The sequence below is a fragment of the Dreissena polymorpha genome, chromosome 6, assembly GCF_020536995.1.
Source record: "Dreissena polymorpha isolate Duluth1 chromosome 6, UMN_Dpol_1.0, whole genome shotgun sequence".
Taxonomy (NCBI): Eukaryota; Metazoa; Mollusca; class Bivalvia; order Myida; family Dreissenidae; genus Dreissena; species Dreissena polymorpha.
This window is the reverse complement of record NC_068360.1, coordinates 35504455-35532385: the sequence shown is the minus strand read 5'-3', so window position 1 is coordinate 35532385 and position 27931 is coordinate 35504455. Positions and strand designations below refer to the sequence as shown.

Here is a 27931-nt window from a genome sequence, read left to right as displayed (position 1 = left end):
AACTACAATAAAATCCCTATGTTTCATTGTAGGTATTTATTTGTTTAAATGAAGCACATAACATATATTTTGTATTCACCAGTAGATTTATAAGTAGTCAAATTCTGTGTTGACAAAATAAGGATTTTAGTTAATATGTGTTGCATAATTTTTTTATGCTCCCCCCAAAAAAAATTGGGGGGAGCATATAGTCGCCGCTTTGTCTGTCCGTGCGTGTGTCCGTCCCTCTGTGCACAATTTTTGTCCGGGCTATATCTCAGCAATTAATGACCGGAGTTCAATGAAACTTTATGGGAAGCTTCACTACCAAGAGGAGATGTGCATATTATCAGCCGGTTCTGGTCGGATGATTTTTCACAGAGTAATGGCCCTTTGAAATTTTCCATTAACTGTACATATAGTGCAATTCTTGTCCGGGCTATTTCTCAGCAACTAATGACCGGAATTCAATGAAACTTAATGGGAAGCTTCACTACCAAGAGGAGATGTGCATATAATCAGCGGGTTCTGGTCGGATGATTTTTCACAGAGTTATGGCCTTTTGAAATTTTCTATAAAAAAATTCTTGTCCCCCAAACTACTGTGCCCTCAAGATGTTTCCTTTTATCTGAATATATAGTGCAATATTGTGACAAAAAAACCTTTGGGGAGCATCACCCGTCTCTGACGATTTCTTGTTTTACAAAGTTTCTACAATTTTTCGATTTTTTAAAATGAATATACGTTTTTTATATAAACTAAAATCTAGCACATTCCTGAGTTAGTCAATGAAATGCCTTCCTATTACAGATCCAGAGGCGTTACAATGCTGTACGAGTCAACTCCATGAAGGAGGCCAAAGAAGCCCGCAAGATGCTGTCAGCTACATTAGACAAAGTTACAAACACCAAGGACGTTGGGAAACGTGTAAAACTTGAAGCCTAGGCTCCACATATAACATTCTCAGTTATTCTATGTCAGTAGAGTGATTTTAGTTATGAAAAATGGTGGATGTGCGAGTGATTAAATATTTGTTTTGTGATATTTTAATTATTTCTCATAAATAAATTTTGTTTATATGTGTGTATGTTATACACTTGTCAACTGCTGAGAAAATCTTGCTTATAAAACATATGCATGTGTTTCATGAAGTGATATATATTTTATGACCTGTGATGTTGTACAATATATTTGAATACACATGTGTACACATTATTTTTAATAAACTTTAATATTTATTGTGTATCATCTTTAAGTCAAACTAACACAGATTTAACACTTATGAAGTACAGGTGTGAATTAACCATAGACGTATGAATGAATCTGCAGCCACTATATTGAAATTGATTTACTGAGCTGAATTTCCAAATGTATCGATTCTAAACAAGTGCCATAAAATGCAAGTATAACTGTCAAGTTTTCATTATCATAAACTATAAAAGTGTGGCATGGTGGATGCAGTGTTTGCCTAGACAAAGGAAGTTCTCTGATTCTATCCACAGAATTATCCATTAGACACCAAATACTGGTTATATACCAACGAAACAAATTCAAGAGTGTCTCCAATAAACATTCAGACTTTCATGCAAACAAGCTAAAATAAATTTTTAAACTTAGCTTTTTTAAGCCGGTAAATGAACTTATTAGTTTTTACAATAGATTTGTTGATGCATCTTTAATTTTAATACATATGATAAGTATAATTTCACTATCACACTAGAACTAAGTTAGAATTAAGAATGTCCCCAGAACAGATATTTATACTTTTAGCAATGTCCAGTTGCAAAGACATAGAATTAGTTGTTAATCAAGCAGTGTCATACGAAAAGAGGTCTATTGCTATATGCAGCAAGTGTAGCACAAGAACAACCTGCACATTTGCATATTAAGTTCGAGTTTTGTTTTTTGGTGCATTGATTATTGACAAAGTTATGGGCCTTGGACTTTTCTCTAATTTAAAAATAGCTGCTGTGCAGCTTCAAAGTTCAGTAGGAGGGATTGTGTTTCATTTGTCATTAATATTTGGAGTCTGTTAAACTAACCTGAATTAAGTCAAGTGTTCATGTAAACGTTGCATTCTGACTTGCTAATCTGCCTATGTGAACTAGACCTTAATAAACCATCATGATGACCTATGTTTTTCATTTAGTTTCACTCATAGTTGTAATATGATGTTTTGAATTGTATATGGTTTGAAAATGCGGAAAGTGTTGTTCCAGATCAGCCAGTGCAGTCAGATTTTATGGAATTTATCCTTTAACCCTTTCAGAGCGGGAACCAAATTTTGAAGGCCTTTGCAAACAGTTTGGATCCAGATGAGACGCCACAGAACGTGGCGTCTCATCAGGATCCAAACTGTTTGCTATTCTGATATTCTTTTAAAAAAATCAAAGAAAATGCTAATTTTAGAAATTCAGCAGACGACATTTTAGCAGACGACAAATTTCCCAGCATACAAAGGGTTAATGCATTAAATGACAGCCTAGGTTAGCCTCATTAGTACAAACAGGCTATTTAGGGACAATACTTTCAGCTTTATTGATTTTTTTTTAAATGGAAGACTCTTCTGAACCAACATCCTGTCTAGGGATAAAGTGTTGTCCCTCATATGCCATTCATTCAATTTTGTCAGGAGCTACTCTGCCTGCTATAGACATGTAATGTTGTATTTGTTTTTAGGGTCAGAAGCCATGTAGGCAGACTCAGACAACAAAAATTAGGTCAATATCTGCAAGCGTTTAGGAAAACATTCAGAAAACTGTTATTGCAGAAAAAAATTCAAAGTCCAAGGCCTGTATCTTTGCCAAAAATCAATTGACGAGAAGGAAACTCAAACTTGATCTTTAAGTGATAAAGGTAGACTCGCACACCAAATATCAGGTAAACATCTGAAAGCGTTTAGGAAAAACTCTGTAAACAGATGCCGGAAAGACGAATCAAAAGAGCGACAAAAACAAATTTATGATGAAAATTTTTATCATATTGGTGAAATCATTGTAATCAATTAAATTACAAAACAGTAACACAAGCATTTTAGTTCCAACAATAGCTTTTACTAACAACCAATAATACAGCATTGATATAATTGCCAAAATAAAAGTGTGTGTAACTGGTATCATAGATCATACAAAACAAAAGAAATATTACAAAAGATAATCTTACTTTAATCTATTTTTAAAATAAAGAAGTAAAAACACACACACAAATAAAATTTAACAAGATAGATAATGTTATACAAGGTATCATTAGAACTTTTATATTGCCCATATTACACTGGTGTCCCTTCTTCAGTAGGGGATGACTCTGTTCCTACATGTACTTGGGGATCAAAAGTGTCAACATTGCTTTCCTGACCGTCCTCTTGCCCTTTGTTATATTTGTTTTGACTTACATTATAAGCATCACTTCCGACACTTTTTTCTTCAGCATTCATGTGTTCCTCAACACTGTCTCTGACGGTGTTCTTTTCAATATGTTCAACCATCCCTTCACTTTTCACAACTCCAACTTCATTTTCAACCTTAGCTTCCATTTTCACCTTAGGCTCCATTGTATCTTTGGGTTTATTGTCATCTTTAGGTTTATTGTCATCTTTAGGTGTATTGTCTTCTGAAGTTTTCGACTGATCACTGTCACTAGCTGGACTGGACTCCTTGGTCTTGTTGACCTCTTTAGACAGGCTCCCTTCTCGAGGACTGTGTCGGGGACTCTGGTCCTCCTTTCTTAGACCCTGTCTCCTCTCTGCAGCCTTTCTAGGGTCATATATTGCACGCTCTGGACGATCCTGCAAAGTTGTAATTTAATGATTTATATTTATTCAATTACAATTAACATTCTCAAAATATTTTTTCCATAATATTTATTGTTTCAAAATAAAAATGGATTGCATGCAACTGTTTAATTATTGCATCTACTTTGTACTTTCTTCTGTAGGAGACATTATATTTTTGTTCATTTCGGAACTAAATTTCCAAAATTGTTGTATATGAATTGAAAATTGTACTTTCTAATGGATTCAAAATGAAACTAAAGAACTATAATGCATGAGTGGCAACTGATGCTAAGCTGCATATGGAGTATCCAAGTATAACACGAGACACGGGGCCAAGGTGAAGAACTGTGTGTATGCTTATCAAAACTTATTTCTTCAAATGCAAAATTATATGGTTTAAAAATAATTCAGATTTGTGAATATTCTAATGAATATTCTAATGGTGTTTCAACTTTTTAAATGGAAATAATTCAACTGTATATATAATCTTACCATTACTAATTGCTAAACATATACAATCAAGCCATGCCAATTAAAAGGACCTCATACATTACTGATGAAGTTTGAAAACTATAAATTGTCAAAAAATGAGAAATATTTGGTTGATCAGTGGACAAGAAAAGATTTGTTAATTTGTATGGCTCATGTGTAAATAGATAAGCATAACTTTGAAATTTCAGATGAAATCATTGAGATACCAAAAATAAGTCCTCTCGTAAAATGTATTAGATTAAGTTAATATAGACAACTAAACGATGGAAGAAACATCATATTTCATAAAAAAGTTAAGTGCCAGTCAAACAAAATAAAAATTTATGCCTAGTGGACTCTCCCATCCTTCTAAATTGGATCAATTTATTTCCGAAATTAGAGATGTCTAGTATATTTATTTCTATATTTAGAATATTTCTTACAGAAATTCCTTTAAGCAAACAGTGCAGACCATGATGAGATGCCGCATCACGTGGCGTCTCATTTGGGTCTACGCTGTTTGCCAAGGCTTTTTTCTAGACGCTTGGCATAATTGGGTTAATCAGTATTTATAACAGTTACCACTAAAAGTGCCTGTTGGCAGCATATCGAGCCAATGACTTTCATGATGTAATCATTTAACAACAAATGTGATTTGGACATTTGAGCACAAATAAACAAGCATGGCACCCATCATGTCCTCTTTACATGGTAAACATGTTATTTTTAAAGTGCAGTTTGAATAATTAAGTTATGCCTTTTTTGTTTCAACTTAATAACGAAAATGCGGTCCCTATTTTTAGCAATTTAAAAACACTATACATGCTTGGTTTACCCTACTCTTGAAGAAGCTCTTGTTTCCAATTAAACATAACTTTTAGCTCATTTCTGAGCTTTTCCAACCAAGTTCGGACAGACAGACCCACACTTGCATGCAATTACACTTAAATGTGTTGGGACAGTTATATCAAGCTTTCCTTTAAAGGGGCTAGAAAACAAACCTGTACATGCCAACACACACAACTGTCAACCAATGATCGTTGGGATTTAATATCAAACTGAGCATAAACAACACAGCCTCATTCTGAGAAAACTGTGATTATTGCGTTAAGGGTTGTCCCAGATTATCCTGTGTCAACGGAACAGGCTTATCTGGGACAAATTTTTCGCCTTGACTTGATTTTCACCAGGAAGAAAATTCCTTAAAACTAAAAAATACAATCAAAGCAGAAAGTGTTGTCGCTGATTAGCCAATGCAGGCAGTACAGGCTTATCTGGGAGAACACTTTAACCCACATGCAGACTGTACTGGCCAATCTGGGAGAACACTTTAACCCACATGCATTAAGCCTAGTTTTCCCAGAATGAGGCCCAAGGCATTTCAATTGACGCAAAAAGACAATAAAAGTAAAGTGCACAACTAGCCCTGAGGACTTTATGATGACGACCCACTGACCTACTCCTGGAAAAGTTTGAATTCTGAAAATGTTCTCTACTTCTCAGTCAATAAAATGATCCTTTTCAGCATGATGTGATATTTTCAAACAATATCAATTTCAAGTTCTTTGTATAGCAAAGGAATTAACATAAAATAGTTAAGTTAGTTATTTGTACCACTAATTATCACTTTTTAGCATGTATATTGTTGTATTCCAAAAATTGACTAACAATGGTGTAAACATTGTAGGCAGTTGAACCTTAAATTAAACTAAATATTGGGATCCAAGCGATCTTCACTTTCATTTTCAAAACCATGCAAGCTATTTTCTGATTGGCCAACTAAAATGACTATCAAATATATGACCTTATACCGGTCGTCTACAGAACCTAACATGGATATTTGTGACATTTTTTTTATTGCACAACCGACCCCTGTCTACCTTTCTCTTCCTCCTTTTCTCCTCTCCGCTGCCTGACTTGTCGTCGTCCCTTTGTGAGCTGGTCTCATCTACTTGTTCATTGTGCTACACATCATACACAACAACATATCAATACACACTCTACTACAGGGCCCGTATTCACCAAACAACCCTTGGACTAATAAGCCCATTAACACTCAAAATCAACAAATATTTGTAAAATATTTCGAAAAATGAAGTTAAGACATAACAGATCAGTGTTCTTTATGGCAATAGCCAAAATTTCAGATGTGGTCTGGTAACATAGATTCAAAGAGATACACAATGGTCATTTTTTGTGTTTTTTGTGACAATATATTCCATGAGAATTTCCTGAGTATTAATGTGGCTTTAAGACTAAGAATACAGAAACTACTTTAAATTGTTATTTACAAGAAATGCTTTCATTTCGAGTCTAACCTGGTATTTACCACCTTTAATCACCTCATGCTTAATTTACAAAATGTTATAAATAACACGAGCACAAGTGGTAGCCTGAATATATGCAAACACTGAAGCACTTTTCTTCGGTCTAAGTCTTTTATTTTTTAATTGATAAAAAATGGGTTGGAGAATACAGGCCCAGGAACACAAACTACTGGGGATTTATCTACATAGCTCATTTGAAGAAACTCTTGTCAATGTATTAAGTGAAGTAAGAATAAGATATGAAAAAAATAGATATAATATGGTGCTTTTCTCATACAAAAGTGTGCATTCATGTTGTTTACGCTTTTTTCTGGATGTAGTATGTCTTATTTTTTGGTATAATTTCCATGATCTTTGATTAATCATTTTTACTGTATTTTGAAACTGTTTCATACATTCATGGGCACACAATCATTTTAGGGGATTTGTTTGAGAAATCCAAACAAATATACAATTTGGGGTTTTGATGAATTTCAATAATGTAATTCCATATGCTAGAGTCGTTTTTATTTATCATCAACATTCATAGTAAATATGAAGTTTTTCATCAAGTATAAACAGGCTAGCCAAATTGTTTCTGAGATCCAATTATGTGCAGTTATGGACAGTTTTGAAAAAAAAGTGAACACATTTTAGCAGAAACATCACATATTCAGAGTAACAGCTTTTGTCTTTCTGTCTTAGTCCTTTATATATACTTCTCTAGAACTCATACATGCAACTAATGCATTTTATGTTTAACCATGTCTTATTTCTTGTTTTCCACCCTTGTAATTTAACTTTTTCCCTTGTATTTTTAAATAAGATAAAGCTTTAACATTACTATTAAATATAGCACAAAAATTGAACAGTATTTTAAGTTTTGAATGTAATTTTGCTTTATGGGAGCATACACAACAAAATTTCAGTATTATGTCTGACAGGTATTTGTTAGATAATATATATTGTAGTGTGTTTTTTTTCAACTGGGTCAAAGTTTGGTTATCATGAATTTGAAAATATGTGAATAGGTCCCATTGGATAAATAATATAATAAAACTTGAAACATTAACATTCTGAAGCATGCATATACATATACAATGAACTACCTAAAACAAACTATGAAAGGGACTTGTTTATAATTTGGCAAAATGAAAAAACATCGTATTTAGCCAAAATGTGTACTGCTGACATAACTTCAACTATTTTCTTCCTTGATATTGTAATAATTAAATGAAATATTACTGTTTTGTCAGTAAATCCATTGAACAACATTTTTACATTATACACAAATCTGTAAACAAGTCCCTTTAATGGATAACTGAAGGATAATAACAGACTCACATCAAAAAGAATGGTAGTAATTTTTACAGAACAACACATAAGGATTTTGCAGGAATTCTGCATTTCCACAGCATTTTTATAATAATTTGATGTATTTAGAATATTTTTTACCATTAACAACTTCTTGGAAATTCTCAAATCAAGTAAAACTGAAAGTCTAAAAATATATGGGCCGTGCTCTGTGAAAAAGGGGTTTAATGCATGTGCTTAGTGTTGTCCCAGTCTGCACAGGCTAATCAGGGACAACACTTTACGCCTAAACGTGATTTTTGCTAAGAAAATACTTTCTTTAAACGAAAAATATCATAAAAGCAGAAAGTTTCGTCCCTGATTAGCCTGTGCAGTCTTTGCTCTGTGAAAAAGGGGTTTAAAGTGTGTGTAAAGTGTTGTCCCAGACTAGAGTGTGAAGTCTGCACAGGCTAATCAGGGACAACACTTTACGCCTAAACGTGATTTTTGCTAAGAAAATACTTTCTTTAATGCAGTCTTTGCTCTGTGAAAAAGGGGTTTAAAGTGTGTGTAAAGTGTTGTCCTAGACTAGAGTGTGAAGTCTGCACAGGCTAATCTGGGACAACACTTTATGCACATGCATTAAACCCCTTTTTCACAGAGCACGGCCCATATATTTTGTAGGACTATCAGATTACCGTTGAGTTATATCAGTTATCTTATCAGAGAAACAAACTTTATCAAGCTCTTTACTTTTACCATCATAAAGAATTATATTATGAATAATACTTGGTTAAATCATTTTTTTACAATTGGAAATCTACCAAAAAGGCCTCTTGTGTTGCTCATGTAACATGTGCAGCCATCTAAAATTGTCCTGTTGCTTTCTCCGAAAATCTGTACCCTTATGATGAATTACTCTAAAACCAAAATGCCTTGCCCAATAAATTTTAAACTAACCTGACTCAGAATCACACTATCATACAAGTGAACAGGTTAGTAACATTTTCTGGCTTACAGGTAATTGCTACTTCCAATTCTTACTTGCTTCAACATTAGGCTAATTTGGATGACTGATGTTACACCCACTCGTGTTAATCACATACATATACAGTCTACTTCAAATACAGACAATTAATGAAAAAATGAAATTATATTACGAATACTGGTAACAACCTTGGGTCTCTCACGATCAGATTTTCCTCCCTCTTTCTTTGACTCTTCATTATTCTTAGTTGTCTCCCTTGACTTCTCTTCTCCCTTTCCAGAAGTCTCCTCTTTCACGGAATCCTTGTCTGACTTCCTGTTTGTGACATCACTTCCTCTGCTGCTTGGCCTATCAGATTTGCTGACCAGGGCACCCCCAGATTTTGAACCGTCTCTAGAACTGCTGCTGTTGTTGTTGTTACTATTGCTTTGTCTGTCACTGTCTCTGCAAGTTGGAAAATGATGCATACATAATAACCAAAATGACTACCAAAGCATTCAAAAAGACTTGTGCTAAACAAGTTACATAAAGCACTGTGAAGTAACATATGTTCAAAGGATGTACAGAATTGTTTTCTTACTATCCCATCTTTTGTAGTATAGCATCTTTTATATTAGGAAAAAATATTTTTGTATTATGACTACACAATATCCCAAAAAACAATATAATTGGTTATTTAACAAAGGCGATGAATACTACATAAATAAAATGGCCTATTTTTTTCAAAATAATTTTTTGTTTAAAAACATTTGTTTTAGTGAAATATATAAGAAAATCAAATCCAATCGACAACATTATTTGCAGTTTTTCGTGATTTTTTTCTGGGCTTCAAACTGGGCTTCATGCATGTGTGTAAAAAGTCATCCCAGATAAGCCTGTGGAGTCTGAAAAGACTTAAAAGAGACATCCTATAACCCTTTACCACTTAGATATATATTTTGACGCATTTGTAGTCCCTTACATAGTTATATTAAATTTTAGACCTGTCTTACTAGATTCAAATGTTAAAGGCTTCATTTCTAACCTTAAGATACTGATGAGCAGAAAACAGCATTAAACCTGAAGACTGCGAGATCCTCGCAGGCTGTTCTGGTTTTATGCTGTTTGCACATAGCCATTTTTACTTGCTTCCGATCGGGAAAGAGTTAAACAAAAAATTCCATTAAAACAGGAAGTGTCGTTTCTGATTAGCCTGTGCAGTCTTCAAAGGCTTATCAAAACAACATTTACGCCCATGCATTAAGCCCCTATTTCCCAGAGCACGGCTCTGTTACCTGGAGTCTTCCTTGTATCTCCTGTCATCACGTCTTGAAGGCACAGACTGGGGGCGCTCATCTCTGACAAAAGAAACAAGACACTTCTAGGAACAAGCACACATTCTGGGAAAACTGGGCTTAATGCATGTGCAGTGTGTAAAGTAACGTTCCTGATAAGCTAGTCACTTCGTTTTTATGCAATTTGTTTGTTTACAGGAAGTTTAATCTAAACAAAAAACCATTCTAGGTGGACTGCACAGGCTAATCTAGGACAACACTTTACACACATGCATTAAGCCCCATTTTCTCAGAACAAAGTTCATAAAAAGAATAATTCATTGGCAAAACACCACACATAAAGATATGAGAATACATAAAACTTAGTTTATCAGTAAGTCTGTTTGGAAGTGACAAAAGCCACCTATAGCACTCAACCATGCTATTAATGTTGCGTGGTGTAGTGCATACTGTGTGCGCCTTGAAACCAGGAGGTAACGGGTTTGATACCCCACTCTGTGACAGGGGTTCTGAAATAAGCTGTTACAGTTGTCCGAGTCGTCAATTTCCCCTTCCGTACAAGCAGTTTTTCAAAGCTGGCTTGTCCGGGGACAAGTTAAATTTCCGTGGTAAACATTTTTCGAGAACGAAACTACTCCATTTTCCAAAAATAAAAAACGAAAGTTTATATAAATTGCTAATGATTAATCTGCGGACTGGCACACGTTTTCAACTGCAAGGTAGGTCATTTTCCGATAATAATTATTTAATGTAGTAACACGCGTATATAGCAACAGCTAATCAAGCATATGTCAAAGAAAACATTTTTAGTAGAGAAACCAGGGCACATGTTTAATGTGTATAGCAACTTGCTCAAGATGTTTTTAATTAACTGAGTGATGAGCAGAGGTTATTGGTCAAAGAAAATATGTCAAAAGACCAGTGCAGTATTCAGTGAAGTTTATGGGACCAGGGTAGAAATTCTAGTCGCACACTTTAACCGAGATTTTTTTATTTCTTGAATGTGAATTTTCTAGACATGCTGAGATTATTAAATATCCGAGATGGCATCATGTGTGACTTAACAGAGTTCTCATTATATGCACATCTTGCTTGTATTTTTTGTTCATGTGAATTTTCTAGTTAACTATGTTTATAAGTTAAAATAGAAGTTAACAAAAGTGTATGTTTGTATTATTTGCTTAATTAGTAATGATCTTTTCCTTTATCTATCTTAAAAGTACGGACAAGTACTTCTTTGGTACGGACAAGTTAATTTGTGGGTCCAACTTGTCCGTGGACAAGTAGACTCTTAAAATATTTCAGAACCCCTGTGTCAGCGTTCTTTATATCTCCCCCAAAGACACCAAGTACTGATTCTACCCAGTAAACGGACATGAAAACGTTTCAATATGCCAGCTTTTGATGTAATCAAGCTAAAAAATTGGTTTAAACTTTAACGCAATCCCACCCCTTACCTGTACTCAGTGTCGCGACCCTGACGTCTTTGCTCCCTCTCCTCCCGATACGACTTTGGCCGACGGTCAGACCGGTCAGGCTTGCTGCGGTCATCACGGTCATCCTTAGCTGACCGCAATGGCCGGTCAAACTGAAAGGCAGGGGGCGAGGTATTTTTTTAGAATTAAAAAATATCTAAAGTTTTGAGACAGTGACAGACACTTAGAAATCACAGGGTCCTTATTTACTAAACAATTCTCATAGAAGTCCTGAAGAAAATTCAAAAAATTGGACTATTCAAGTATTGCTTTAATTTTGAGTCAAACTCGCCTTTAACCACCTATATAACATTCTTTATGTGCATTATTTTGTTTATCACATTATCACAACACAGTGGTGGCCAGTATATCTTCAAATACTGCACATATGTTTTCTTGTTTAAAGTCTATTCTTTATTATAAGAGTGGCGTTCTGAGAAAACTGGGCATAATGCATGTGCGTAAAGTGTCGTCCCAGATTAGCCTGTGCAGTCAACACAGGCTAATCAGGGAGGACACTTTCCGCTTTTATGAAATTTTTCGATTAAATGAAGTCTCTTCTTAGCAAAAATCCAATTTAGGCGGAAAGTGGCGTTCCTGATTAGCCTATGCAGACTGCACAGGCTAATCTGGGACAACACTTTAAGCACATGCAGTATGTCCAGTTTTCTCAGAACACGACTCATAAAGTCTAAAAATGGGTTGGTGAATACGGGCTCTTCAATATCTTAGATCAAAATGAAACTATTGCTTTGTAAAGTATGGGCTTGTTACCCGTGTGTGTCAATATTATGAATATTTGTAGTGAAAATACGAAAAAATCATTGAAATAATAAATGTCGCCATACAATTTTCTCTTTACATCACTGGTTATTCATGTAAATATTAAATAAACAAAATTCTATACAAATATAAGCACAAAATTACCTCTTGTAATGTTCTAAATATAAATACTGGACATTCTGGATGAACTCTTTAGAATATGGTCTTAAGTGATGTGTTACTTATTGATATAAGACAGAACAAGAAACTGTCGGAGACGGGTGATGCTTCCCAAAGTTTTTTTTGTCACAATATTGCCCCATATATTCAGATAAAAAGAAACGTCTTGAGGGGCATAACTTTGGACAAAATAATAAAATTGTGCACGGACGGACACACGGACGGACAGACGAAGCGGCGACTATATCCTCCCCCCCCCCCCAAATTTTTGGGGGAGCATAAAAATCAACGATTGTTTTAAATCAAGCCCCAAAAACAAACAGGTACAACCCTAAGTAACATGGACACTATTTCTTACCAAGTGTTTGCAGCACAACACATGTTTTACCTTAGAACTTCCCGACTTTCCCCTGTCTTTTCCATCCCTTTGTTCTTTTAATTTTTCCCGATTTTCCTTGGAAAACCTCAAGTTTGACTTTTCAATTTTCGAGGCAGATTTATTAGAATCTTTCTCGTTCAAGTCACGGTCTTTCTTATTCTCAGATATTGCTGTATCTTTCTCCGCCTTATTATTCCCATCTTTTTCACTACCTGATTCATGATCTGTGTTTTTCAAAAGCTTGAAACATAAAACAGTAACATATGAACTCAACTTGAACCATAAAAACAACAAGACTAGAACATATAAATGGTAAAGTTTAACCAGAACGAAGAGGTCACATGAAATCAACAATGTTAAGAGTCATCAAGAATTACATGAACAATTAAATGCACTCTAACTGAGCTCAGTACCTCAAAACTTGAATGGTCAATTCGGTTTAAAGCAGTTCGTTAAAATGTTGAGCTGTTTAATTTTGCATGCATTCTTTATAAACATCGATACAAATGTTGTCAAGGCAAAAAGCAGTCAGGAGGTACTTGATTCAAATCCCAGTCGTGAAGCCTTCTTAAAATCCTCTTTTAAGATACCCAATTACTGGTTCTTCCCAGGAAATGGACTTAGAAACATCTTGATAAGCATAAGACTTGAATGCAATCAAGCTTAAATAAATACATTAAAACTAGCATTTACATCCATGCTGTAAATTGTGTTATTGAGCAAATAAGTTTTTAATGTAAATGCCAATTATTGATATTCATGTCAAGCTCTCTGATAAAAATACCGTTTATAAACAAGAAGACCAGTTTAGAACTCTTAACATTAATTTTAATCTCAATAAACAACAAGCATACAATGAAAACCAAGAATACAGAAAACTTCAAACAGAGTAACCATGGAAATTATATCAAAGCCCAACAATGTGACCTTACCATGACCTCAAAAACACGGTCATGGCACAGTTGTCATCAGAATCATTATTGTCTGGCTGCGTGTGATTTACCTTCACTGGGATATCTTTCTCTTTCACGATTTTGTCTCTATCTCGGTACTTTTCTTTATCTTTTGCTCTGTCCCTGAAAATCAGAATACCAAGAATTGAACTTTCAAAGGGAAATTTTGCGCATGTAGATGTAATTGTATAAAGCCGAATCATAAAAGTGAAAATGTTTTGGAGGCGCATTGATTGAACCGGATTAAATCAAACTTTTACAGCGTTGCCAATATTATTTTGAGGAGTGAAATATTCAAGGATAACCAAGCAAATTCTGACATAAAATTATACAATTAATAGTTTGTAAAATTGTGTATTATTGTATACAGTTAACTTAAAGCACATGACAAAAGAGATAACTGAGTCTATAAACTTAAATTAGAACCACTAATTCATGGAATTCACTCTCACTGTTCTTGCATTTTTTTTTCTATTGGACTAATATTCCTGTTCATTGGAATCTTACAGATATTTCCAAACTACAAGAAGACTGACTACTATCACCTCTCCCTGTCTCTCTCTGACACTTATTTATTCTCATTCTTTGCTTCTATTTCACTTCTTCCAGATAACTCACTACTACTAAGAGATTTACCTCTCTCCATTATTTTCTGACACTTGTTCTTTCTTTCTTAGGTTCCAGATATTTCCTACTTCCAGATAACTCAATACTACAAGGGTCGCCTCTCACTTAATGTCTCTGACACTTGTTCCTTCCCATTCTTTCATTTTAGATATTTCCCTATTTACACATAGAGTTAACTCTTCAGGTCTGTCTCTGATGTTTATTCCATCCACTAATAACACTTCGGAAGTTTCCCTATACCACCAGATTTAGTGAAAAACAAGTTAATGCCCTATTGTTTTGTAATATATTAGGTGAGGTTTTGAATAAAATAAGGACTGAACGGATTTTTTAATTGTGCCGAGTCCATAGGGAAGTTACCTGTTTTTCTGTTAATGATACCTCTATGCCCCTATAAAAAATTTATAATAAAATGCTACCACGCTTAAGCGGAATGAACATGTTGGTTGACATCTGATGTGTAAATCATGACATGTTGGTTGACATCTGATGTGTAAATCATGACATGTTGGTTGACATCTGATGTGTAAATCATGTTGGTTGACATCCGATGTGTAAATCATGACATGTTGGTTGATATCTGATGTGTAAATCATGTTGGTTGACATCTGATGTGTAAATCATGACAATGAACATGTTGGTTGACATCTGATGTGTAAATCATGACAATGAACATGTTGGTTGACATCTGATGTGTAAATCATGACATCATGAGCACTTACCCTTAATATTTGTAAAACATGTTTTTTGCTCTTTTTGTGGCAAAAATATATTACATGTTGGAATCAAATGATTTGTTTTACTAAATCTTATTATTTTTAAAATTAAAACATAATAGTTGATTCCCCTAAGTAATATGACATACAATGACTGATAAAAAATGCCAAGTAACCTGTTATAAAAATTATATTAGGCACCTTTGTGTCATGGTTTATGATGAATAGAGAATATTGGGCTAGTGTCTTTGCATACATGAATGTAGCCGATAAGTTTAAGAAAGGTTAACAATGCCAGGCTTATTTCTTTGTCCACCTGAGCCTTGTTCACAATTGTTCTAGATGTTTTCCTACAACAAGATTAACCTATCCATGCCTCACTCAAAAGCTAGTTCCCATTCAATTGTTATAAACATTCCCTATTTTAAGATAACTGAAGACTACACCAAGACTAACCTCTCCTTGTTTCACTCTGACACTAGTTTTTTTCCCATTCTTCAGTTCTAAATATTTCTTAATACAAGTTTACTGACCACTACAACAAAAGTTACCCATACATGTCCCACCCTGACACTGGTTCTTTCCCATTCTTCAGTTCTAAATATTCCTTATTAAATAGGTCACTGACCTACCTATCCCTGTCCCAGCCTGACACTAGTGTTTTCCCAATCTAACTGTTCCTTACTCAAAAGGTCCCTGACTACTACAACAAGACTTACCTTGATCCCTGTCCCACTCTTATACTTGTAATTTCCTTTTCTAAAGGTCTTAATATTCTTTATTAAAAAAGGTCACCGACAATTACAACAAGACCTACCTATCCCAGCCCCACTCTGACACTAGTACCTCTTTCCCATTCTGAAGCACTAACTATTCCCTTCTACAAGATGACTGACTACTACACCAAGAAGTACCTCTCCCGGTCCTTGACTCCTCTCCTATCCCCGTCCCTCTCAGCCTCTCGTTCTTTCTCGTTCTTGCGTTTCCTTCGTTCTTCATCCCGCACCATTTTACGGTCCTGCTCACGTTTCCTACGCTCCTCTCTGGCTTTCTTTATAATAAGCATGTTATTGAGATATATAGGCCAGACTAATATTTTTTTTTTAATGATTTTTCTGTACCATCTTTTTCTTCATGCCATGGGAAACTGCAATTTTTTATGTCAACGTTTATTTAAAAAAAAATTATGGGTATAGAAAAAATAATGTTTGCAGAATCATCCATAGCATGCATGATGGAAACAATGCATACTTAGAGCCAGTCACATAGTGATGAAGAATACGTCAACGAGCCACATTTAGAAACATTTTGCAAATTAACACTATTAAGTTATGTTATTGCATGTACTTAAACAGTTTTGAACACAATCTACATACCAAATAGTACACTTTTGTTTCAAATAAAGATTGTTACAATAATTATGATGTAAATGAATATATATAAAGCAATAGATCCCTCTGGCGTAGTCTAGGGATGTGATTTCAACAAATTTTGTGGTTGACCACAATGTGATGTAATGTTCAAAACAAAAAACCTGTGGGCCTGATGTTTCAGATGAAAATATGTTTTCAGTTATTGTGGTAAACATGGCAATCTTATCTATGTGACCACCAGAGCATGACCAGCTTTGACAAGAGCATGATTTGAAATAACAAGAGCTGTCACCATACGATGACTTATGCCCCCTATAAACGCTTGGTAGAAGTTATGAACTTTTTTCGAAACCTAAACGCAGATTTCGAAACCTAAACACGGACCTTAAGGTCAAGGTCACAGGGGTCAAAATTTGTGTGCGTATGAAAAGGCCTTGTCCATATACACATGCATGCCAAATATGAAATTGCTATCTGAAGCGACATAGAAGTTATGAGCATTTTTCGAAATCTAAACGCTAAGTGTGACAGATAGACCAACGGACAATCCGATCACTATATGCCCTCCTTCGGAGGCGTAAAAATGTCTTAGAATGTCAAAATAAATCAGAAAGCCACATAAACTAGAGAGCAGACACCATGCTAAATACTTGAAATGCACTTATTGACCCCATGACCTAGTTTTTGACCCGGCATGACCCATATTCGAACTTGACCTAGATGTTGTCTTGATACAACTTCTGACCAAGTTTGGTAAAGATCAGATAAAAACTACTTCAATTGAGAGCGGACACCATGCTAAATCCTTAAAATGCACTAAGTGAACCCCGTGACCTAGTTTTGACCCAGCATGACCCATATTCGAACTTGACCTAGATATTCTCTATATACAAGTTCTGACTAAGTTTGGTATAGATCGGATGAAAACTATTTGAATTAGAGAGCGGACACGAAAAGTGTGACAGACTGATAGACAGACAGACTGACAGACGGACAGTGCGAAAACTATATACCCCTTTTCTTCGAAGGGGGGCATAAAAATTGGGAGATGGGGTGGGGGCAAAAACGCAATTTAACATACCAAATATTAAAACTCTGGGTCTAAAGGCTTAAGAGGATAGAATTTTTAAGATGTTGTTCTATACAAGTTGTTATTTAAGTAGCAACCCCCTAGGCGTAGTCAGTATTTACCTCAGGGGAATAATTTAACAAACTTGTACAGCACTAATATAAGTTCACGCACACCATATATAACACCTGTGGACCTTTAGGATTCAGAAAATGCATTTTGCTAAAATGTTACATTAATAATCATGATGTTGTAGAATGCCTATATTCAAAAAAAGGAGCATTACTTTCATAATGTTCAGTGTACAATAATAAAATTGCACATTCATAAAAAATTAATATCGTGATGAAAATCGCCTGCAAGCTTGAATATTGTACTGTCTAAAGTATAGGAGAATGCCTCTGGGCACGTTTTCATCAACAGAAAGAAGAACAGACAGATCAGCATTGATGGACTTTTCAGTATATTGAACTTAACTTGGTGCAAGTAGGTATAATAATGTATGTGAAGATGCCATTGTCACACAATATCATGTCCACAAACAAAACAAGAAAACCCAATATATTTATGTATGATATCTAATCAATCGCCATGGCGTAGTGGATATGGTGTCCGCCTAGCGCTCAGGAGGTCACAGGTGCGATCCCCACTGTGAGAGCATTCTTTAGATCTCCCATATAGGCACTCAGGAAACGGACTCGAGAGCGTTTCAAATTAGCCTTAGCCTTTCTATGCAATCGAGCTTAAATAAATAGGTTAAACAAAAAAAATATCATAAAAAATCACTTAATTAATACTACATGTAGTTGAGAATTGCTCTGTGAAAATGAGACTTATTGCATGTGCATAAAGTGTCATCCCAGATGTTCAAAGATGGATTGGAATGAAAGTCTGCTAAGAAGATACTTCCATTAAATGAAAAAGACGATAAAGTAGTATCCATTATTAGCTTGTAAGTTCAAGTTTTTACAAAGCAAAACTCATTTAACCCTTAACCACTTAGATACGTATTTTGACGCATTTGTAGTTAAATTGCATTAAAGACCTTTCTTACTAAATAAAAGTTTTAAAGGCTTCATTTCCAACCCTAAGTTACTGATGAGCAGCAAACAGAATAAAACCTGAACAAACTGTGAGTTACTTGCAGGCTGTTCTTGTTTTATGCTGGTTGCAAGCCATTTTCACCTTGCTTCTTATGGGGGAAAAGGGTTAAATGAAAAAGAGCCGCATAGGTGGTACACATACCAGGATGGAGTTCCTCTTCTCTTCCCGTTTCTTCCTGATGAACTCAGTGAGAGGGGTGGATACCCGAGAACCACCCTTGGAGGCAGCTGTAGAATGAACCAGTGAGAAACTATAGTATCACAACTAACAATACTCAGTTAGAGGGGTATAGACTCTTGAACCACCCTTGGAGGCAGCTGTAGAATGAACCAGTGAGAAACTATAGTATCACAACTAACAATACTCAGTGAGAGGGGTGGAGACTCTAGAACCACCCTTGGAGGCAGCTGTAGAATGAACCAGTGAGAAACTATAGTATCACAACTAACAATACTCAGTGAGAGGGGTGGAGACTCTAGAACCACCCTTGGAGGCAGCTGTAGAATAAACCAGTGAGAAACTATAGTATCACAACTAACAATACTCAGTGAGAGGGGTGGAGACTCTAGAACCACCCTTGGAGGCAGCTGTAGAATGAACCAGTGAGAAACTAATGTATCACAACTAACAATACTCAGTGAGAGGGGTGGATACTCTAGAACCACCCTTGGAGGCAGCTGTAGAATGAACCAGTGAGAAACTATAGTATCACAACTAACAATACTCAGTGAGAGGGATGGAGACTCTAGAACCACCCTTGGAGGCAGCTGTAGAATGAACCAGTGAGAAACTATAGTATCACAATTAACAATACTCAGTGAGAGGGTTGGAGACTCTAGAACCACCCTTGGAGGCAGCTGTAGAATGAACCAGTGAGAAACTATAGTATCACAACTAACAATACTCACCGAGACGGGTGGAGACCCTAGAACCACCCTTGGAGGCAGCTGTAGAATGAATCAGTGAGAAACTATAGTATCACAACTAACAGTACTCAGTAAGAGGGGTGGAGACCCTAGAACCACCCTTGGAGGCAGCTGTATAATGAACCAGTGAGAAACTATAGTATCACAACTAACAATACTCGGTGAGAGGAGTGGATACTCTAGAACCACCCTTGGAGGCAGCTGTCAAATGAACCAGTGAGAAACTATAGTATCACAACTAACAATACTCAGTGAGAGGGGTAAAGACTCTAGAAACACCCTTGGAGGCAGCTGTAGAATGAACCAGTGAGAAACTATAGTATCACAACTAACAAAACTCAGTGAGAGGGGTGGAGACTCTAGAACCACCCTTGGAGGCAGCTGTAGAATGAACCAGTGAGAAACTATAGTATCACAACTAACAATACTCAGTGAGAGGGGTGGATACCCTAGAACCACCCTTGGAGGCAGCTGTAGAATGAACCAGTGAGAAACTATAGTATCACAACTAACAATACTCAGTGAGAGGGGTGGAGACTCTAGAACCACCCTTGGAGGCAGCTGTAGAATAAACCAGTGAGAAACTATAGTATCACAACTAACAATACTCACCGAGACGGGTGGAGACCCTAGAACCACCCTTGGAGGCAGCTGTAGAATGAATCAGTGAGAAACTTTAGTATCACAACTAACAGTACTCAGTAAGAGGGGTGGAGACCCTAGAACCACCCTTGGAGGCAGCTGTATAATGAACCAGTGAGAAACTATAGTATCACAACTAACAATACTCGGTGAGAGGAGTGGATACTCTAGAACCACCCTTGGAGGCAGCTGTCGAATGAACCAGTGAGAAACTATAGTATCACAACTAACAATACTCAGTGAGAGGGGTAAAGACTTTAGATAGAAACACCCTTGGAGGCAGCTGTAGAATGAACCAGTGAGAAACTATAGTATCACAACTAACAAAACTCAGTGAGAGGGGTGGAGACTCTAGAACCACCCTTGGAGGCAGCTGTAGAATGAACCAGTGAGAAACTATAGTATCACAACTAACAATACTCAGTGAGAGGGGTGGATACCCTAGAACCACCCTTGGAGGCAGCTGTAGAATGAACCAGTGAGAAACTATAGTATCACAACTAACAATACTCAGTGAGAGGGGTGGAGACTCTAGAACCACCCTTGGAGGCAGCTGTAGAATAAACCAGTGAGAAACTATAGTATCACAACTAACAATACTCAGTGAGAGGGGTGGAGACTCTAGAACCACCCTTGGAGGCAGCTGTAGAATGAACCAGTGAGAAACTAATGTATCACAACTAACAATACTCAGTGAGAGGGGTGGAGACTCTAGAACCACCCTTGGAGGCAGCTGTAGAATGAACAAGTGAGAAACTATAGTATCACAACTAACAATACTCAGTGAGAGGGATGGAGACTCTAGAACCACCCTTGGAGGCAGCTGTAGAATGAACCAGTGAGAAACTATAGTATCACAACTAACAATACTCAGTGAGAGGGTTGGAGACTCTAGAACCACCCTTGGAGACAGCTGTAGAATGAACCAGTGAGAAACTATAGTATCACAACTAACAATACTCACCGAGAGGGGTGGAGACCCTAGAACCACCCTTGGAGGCAGCTGTAGAATGAATCAGTGAGAAACTATAGTATCACAACTAACAGTACTCAGTAAGAGGGGTGGAGACCCTAGAACCACCCTTGGAGGCAGCTGTATAATGAACCAGTGAGAAACTATAGTATCACAACTAACAATACTCGGTGAGAGGAGTGGATACTCTAGAACCACCCTTGGAGGCAGCTGTCGAATGAACCAGTGAGAAACTATAGTATCACAACTAACAATACTCAGTGAGAGGGGTAAAGACTCTAGAAACACCCTTGGAGGCAGCTGTAGAATGAACCAGTGAGAAACTATAGTATCACAACTAACAATACTCAGTGAGAGGGGTGGAGACTCTAGAAACACCCTTGGAGGCAGCTGTAGAATGAACCAGTGAGAAACTATAGTATCACAACTAACAATACTCAGTGAGAGGGGTGAAGACTCTAGAACCACCCTTGGAGGCAGCTGTAGAATGAACCAGTGAGAAACTATAGTATCACAACTAACAATACTCAGTGAGAAGAGTGAAGACCTTAGAACCACCCTTGGAGGCAGTTGTAGAATGAACCAGTGAGAAACTATAGTAGCACAACTAAAAATACTCAGTGAGATGAGTGGAGACCCTAGAACCACCCTTGGAGGCAGCTGTAGAATGAACCAGTGAGAAACTATAGTATCACAACTAACAATACTCAGTGAGAGGAGTGGAGACCATAGAACCACCCTTGGAGGCAGCTGTAGAATAAACCAGTGAGAAACTATAGTATCACAACTAACAATACTCAGTGAGAGGGGTGGATACTCTAGAACCACCCTTGGAGGCAGCTGTAGAATAAACCAGTGAGAAACTATAGTATCACAACTAACAATACTCAGTGAGAGGGGTATAGACTCTAGAACCACCCTTGGAGGCAGCTGTAGAATGAACCAGTGAGAAAGTATAGTATCACAACTAACAATACTCAGTGAGAGGGGTGGAGACTCTAGAACCACCCTTGGAGGCAGCTGTAGAATGAACCAGTGAGAAACTATAGTATCACAACTAACAATACTCAGTGAGAGGAGTGGAGACTCTAGAACCTACCTTGGAGGCAGCTGTATAATGAACCAGTGAGAAACTATAGTATCACAACTAACAATACTCAGTGAGAGGAGTGGAGACCCTAGAACCACTCTTGGAGGCAGCTGTAGAATGAAACAGTGAGAAACTATAGTATCACAACTAACAATACTCAGTGAGAGGGGTGAAGACCCTAGAACCACCCTTGGAGGCAGTTGTAGAATGAACCAGTGAGAAACTATAGTATCACAACTAACAATACTCAGTGAGGAGTGGAGACTCTAGAACCACCCTTGGAGGCAGCTGTAGAATGAACCAGTGAGAAACTATAGTATCACAACTAACAATACTCAGTGAGAGGGGTGGAGACTCTAGAACCACCCTTGGAGGCAGCTGTAGAATGAACCAGTGAGAAACTATAGTATCACAACTAACAATACTCAGTGAGAGGGGTTGAGACTCTAGAAACACCCTTGGAGGCAGCTGTAGAATGAACCAGTGAGAAACTATAGTATCACAACTAACAATACTCAGTGAGAGGGGTGGATACCCTAGAACCACCCTTGGAGGCAGCTGTAGAATGAACCAGTGAGAAACTATAGTATCACAACTAACAATACTCACCGAGAGGGGTGGAGACCCTAGAATCACCCTTGGAGGCAGCTGTAGAATGAACCAGTGAGAAACTATAGTATCACAACTAACAATACTCAGTGAGAGGGGTGGAGACCCTAGAACCACCCTTGGAGGCAGCTGTAGAATGAACCAGTGAGAAACTAATGTATCACAACTAACAATACTCAGTGAGAGGGGTGGATACCCTAGAACCACCCTTGGAGGCAGCTGTAGAATGAACCAGTGAGAAACTTTAGTATCACAACTAACAATACTCAGTGAGAGGGGTGGAGACTCTAGAACCACCCTTGGAGGCAGCTGTAGAATGAACCAGTAAGAAACTAATGTATCACAACTAACAATACTCAGTGAGAGGGGTGGAGACTCTAGAACCACCCTTGGAGGCAGCTGTAGAATGAACCAGTGAGAAACTATAGTATCACAACTAACAATACTCAGTGAGAGGGGTGGAGACTCTAGAACCACCCTTGGAGGCAGCTGTAGAATGAACCAGTGAGAAACTATAGTATCACAACTAACAATACTCAGTGAGAGGGGTGGATACCTTAGAACCACCCTTGGAGGCAGCTGTAGAATGAACCAGTGAGAAACTATAGTATCACAACTAACAATACTCAGTGAGAGGGGTGGATACTCTAGAACCACCCTTGGAGGCAGCTGTAACATGAACCAGTGAGAAACTTTATGAGTCGTGTTCTGAGAAAACTGGGCTTAATGCATGTGCACAGGCTAATAAGGGACGACACTTTCCGCCTTAACTTGATTTTTGGTAAGGAGGGACTTCCTTGAAACTAAAAATACCATAAAAGCGGAAAGTGTCGTCCCTGATTAGCCTGTGCGGACTGCACAGGCTAATCTGGCACGACACTTTACGCACAAGCATTATGCCCAGTTTTCTCAGAAAGCGACTCATAGTATCACAATTATCAATGGCACAAAACATGCCGCATTAACACAACTGCATTGAAGCATCATACTACATTAACAAAAGTAACTTAAAACATACTGCATGCACAAAACTTAATTGCAGCACAACTGTGTTACAACATAAAGTATTACAGTAACTGACTTGGAACTTAATGAATGAACACAATAAGGAAAATGCTGTATTAACAAAAGTAAAAACATACTGTTTAAACACTAAAAACTTTGATATAATAATATATATTATAAATGAACAAACCAAACATGCTATTTATGGCAACTAAGTAAATTTTATTACAAATAAGTATTTTATTAATGTCTGAAAATACAAATTAATGTCTACAATACAAATCTCTATATCATAAAGGAATATACAGTTCAACCTGTGAACAAAGACCACTCAAGGGATTTGGTCATTGTGGTCTTAGTTCACAGGTGGTCTTTATTGGCAGGGTCGATTGAAACTTTGAATAATATGCTAGTAGCCTTTTACCAGGTACCTTATCTACGTATGTGCTCTATTGTTTAAATAGGGGAATTCTTATGCACGTGCAATGTAATAAAGGATTGACAGCACAGTTTCTGCTTCAAAATGTTCTGGATTTGAGTCTTGCCTGCACCCAGATCATTAGCCACTCTCCTACAACTGTGCCCTGTGTCTAACATACTAATCGCTGTAACACGTTTATCCAACGTCAAGAACTTACGCTCCGTTGCCATAATGGTTAAATTGAACTGACAATTTACTTTTTTCTATAATTGATGCACGTCTTATCACGTATAAATTTAAGAAAGGAATGAATATCAAAATGTATGCGTGTAATTGGTATCGTAATTGTAACGAATCCGTAAATTTCCTTACTGAGTTGATGTATGCCCCAAACATTTATTTCATATTTTTCGGCAATTAGTACCTTATTGGCTTAATCGCGAGCAACTAAAATGAAAAGGTAACTTCTTACAATTTCGACAAACTGTCAAATGCATAAAAGAAGTAGGCGGCTACCAATTAGCAATGTGTGTTAAATAAACAAAAAACTGCTATCGAGTTAAGTAAACTGTCACTTGCCAATATCTCCATAGCGACCGACCAGTGCACTGGTAAACTGTTTATCATGTGACTATCACAGCATCATGGCGGCCATTGTTTTACTGACAGTTGTGAAATTGTTAATTGTTATGATTGAAGTGGTCGTTGTTAGCCTCTTTCAAGGAATACAAGATTTTTTATTTTGCAAACCGATGACAACATAGAATGTTTAATAGAAAATGATGCAAAAAATATTGTTAGCATTGTATTAATAAGTTAATGTATGCTGTTTTGTCGAATCCAAATTCTTTGCTATAAAACATTATATTATGATAATTAAAACGATTTTGTGAGTCAATTGACTTTTGGGAAAGTTAAATGTTGGCCGCTGGTCGTTGAAGTGGTCGTTGTAAGCTATCGAAATCGATTTTGGGTATGTAAAATGGCGGTCGCTGGTCGTTGTTGGCAGGCAGGCGTTATTTGCAGGTACAATATATAGCGAAATCGTTGAGGGGGGGGGGAATCGATGTGGTCGTTATTGACCGGTGGTTGCTATTCACAGGCGGTCGTTCTGGCAGGTTGGACTGTATATAAATAGCGGGACCAAAGGGTTGAAAGATACAGTGCAGCAGAACACTCTTAGTCTCTTCTGTAGAGCAAGTATCTTACTATCAAATCATGAATCTGTGATGGCTTAGTACCCTAGTCCTCAGGTCACCATATGAACAGGAGGCTTCCACCCAGCTCCCTAAACTGACACCTACCAGGACCAAGCTCCCTGAACTGACCCCGACCAGGATCCAGCCCCCTGAACTGATCCCTACCAAGACCCAGCTCCCTAAACTGACCCCTACCAGGACCCAGCTCCCTAAACTGACCCCTAACAGGACCCAGCTCCCTTAACTGACCCTTAACAGGACCCAGCTCCCCAAACTGACCCCTACCAGAACCCAGCTCCCTTAACTGACCCCTATCAGGCCCCTACTCATGTAACTAACCCCTACCAAGACCCAGCTCCCTGAACTGACCCCTACCAGAACCCAGCTCCCTGAACTGACCCCTACCAGGACCCAGCTCCCTTTACTGACCCCTTCCAGGTCCAAGCTCCCTGAACTGACCCCTACCAAGACTCAGCTCCCTGAACTGACCCCTACAAGACCCAGCTCCCTGAACTGACCCCTACCAGGACCCAGCTCCCTGAACTGACCCCTACCAGGACCCAGCTCCCTGAACTGACCCCTACCAGGACCCAGCACCCTGAACTGACCCCTACCAGGATCCATGTCCCTGAACTGACCCCTACCAGGACCCAGCTCCCTAAACTGACCCCCTACCAGGACCAAGCTCCCTGAACTGACCCCTACCAGGCTCCAGCTCCCTGAACTGACCCTTACCAGGCTCCAGCTCCCTGAACTGACCCCTACCAAGACCCAGCTCCCTGAACTGACCCCTGCCAGGACCCAACTCTCTGAACTTACCCCTACCAAGACTCAGCTCCCTGAACTGACCCCTACCAAGACTCAGCTCTCTAAATAGACCCCTGCCAGGATCCAGCTCCCTGAACTGACCCCTACCAGGACCCAGCTCCCTGAACTGACCCCTACCAGGACCCGGCTTCTATAACTGACCCCTACCAGGACCCAGCTCCCTGAACTGACCCCTACCAGGATCCAGCTCCCTGAACTGACCCCTACCAGGATCCAACTCGCTGAACTGACCCCTACCAGGATCCAGCTCCCTGAACTGAACCCTCACTAGGACCCAGCTCCCTGAACTGACCGCTACCAGGATCCAGCTCCCTGAACTGACCCCTACCAAGACCCAGCTCCCTGAACTGACCCCTACCAAGACCCAGCTCTCTGAACTGACCCCTACCAAGTCCAAGCTCCCTGAACTGACCCCTACCAGGATCCAGCTCCCTGAAATGACCCCTACCAAGACTCAGCTCCCTAAACCGACCCCTGCCAGTACCAAGCTCCCTGAACTGACCCCTAACAGGACCAAGCTCGCTGAACTGAACCCTCACTAGGACCCAGCTCCCTGAACTGACCCCTACGAGGACAAGTACTTCATGTAGTTATCTATGAGCAATAGGCTTTTGATGCATTCAAGCAAAAACAACTAGGTTTAGAACATGTATTGGATTGCTACCAACATAAGAACTACTGACCTTTGGCCTCCCTCTCCCTGGTTTCAAGCTGTTCCAGATATGTTTCCATGGAAACCAGCTCCTCTGTTTCTGGTGTCTCCAAAGAGGCAAGAAACTTCTTGTAATCCTCATCTGTAAGTTAAAACTTGACTAATACTCCAACATGCTGACTCATGTTGCAACAGAATAACACACATTGCAACAGACTGGGACATATTGCAACAGACTTAACACATATTGCATCAGACTGACACATATTGCATAAGACTGACACATATTGCAACAGACTGACACTTATTGCAACAGACTGACACATATTGCAACATTCTGACACATAATGTAACAGACTGACACATATTGCAACAGAATGGGACATATTGCAATATAATGACATATATTGCAACAGACTGACACAAATTGCAACATAATGACACATATTGCAACAGACTGACACATATTGCGATAGAATGACACATATTGCAACAATTATCATTGCATGTATGGTAATCATTTTATTGTGCACCTAGTCAGATTAACATCACTTGCTTCAACAATGGTTTACAACAATTAGTTATACCATATTAACAAGTTTTATGTGTGCAATGTTTATTGTGAGATTAGAAACTGTAGGGGAAAGGCAACATTGACAAGACATGTCACAATTCTCACTAGTCAATAAGTACAGTCCATCCCAGCTAAAACCACCACATAAGTCTTAATAAGAATGATTTTATAAGCAGGCTTTTTGTTTTATTGAGGTATGGCAGGTCACAAAGTATATAAACATGCATGCATTTTTCAGTTTTCACGAAACCATACATAAATTATTAACAGAAAAATTGACATCAATTTGTT

The 27931-nt window shown here is 37.9% G+C and overlaps 2 protein-coding genes across 6 annotated transcripts in view; one reads left to right on the top strand and one right to left on the bottom strand.

The window, feature by feature from the left end:
• Window positions 1-1217, top strand: part of LOC127833925 (X-ray radiation resistance-associated protein 1-like) — a 29542-nt gene extending 28325 nt beyond the window's left edge. The window contains exon 15 of the mRNA XM_052359434.1: window positions 790-1217. Within this exon, the coding sequence (XP_052215394.1) occupies window positions 790-924 (135 nt within the window). The 3' untranslated portion in view covers window positions 925-1217. The remainder of the gene's footprint in view (window positions 1-789) is intronic.
• Window positions 1218-2937: 1720 nt separating this feature from the next.
• Window positions 2938-27931, bottom strand: part of LOC127833926 (regulator of nonsense transcripts 3B-like) — a 32006-nt gene continuing 7012 nt past the window's right edge. The window contains exons 5-15 of one of the 5 annotated variants that reach the window (XM_052359436.1): window positions 27098-27208; window positions 22609-22640; window positions 18863-18916; window positions 16090-16226; window positions 13883-13955; window positions 12889-13119; window positions 11541-11671; window positions 10084-10146; window positions 8998-9253; window positions 6103-6186; window positions 2938-3763 (exon numbers count right to left, since the gene is read on the bottom strand). In XM_052359436.1, coding sequence (XP_052215396.1) covers window positions 3248-3763; window positions 6103-6186; window positions 8998-9253; window positions 10084-10146; window positions 11541-11671; window positions 12889-13119; window positions 13883-13955; window positions 16090-16226; window positions 18863-18916; window positions 22609-22640; window positions 27098-27208 — 1688 coding nt within the window. In that variant the 3' untranslated portion in view covers window positions 2938-3247. Of the gene's footprint in view, window positions 3764-6102; window positions 6187-8997; window positions 9254-10083; window positions 10147-11540; window positions 11672-12888; window positions 13120-13882; window positions 13956-16089; window positions 16227-18862; window positions 18949-22608; window positions 22641-27097; window positions 27209-27931 lie in introns of all 5 variants that reach the window. The other 4 variants (XM_052359435.1, XM_052359439.1, XM_052359438.1 and 1 more) reach the window with 4 other exon arrangements.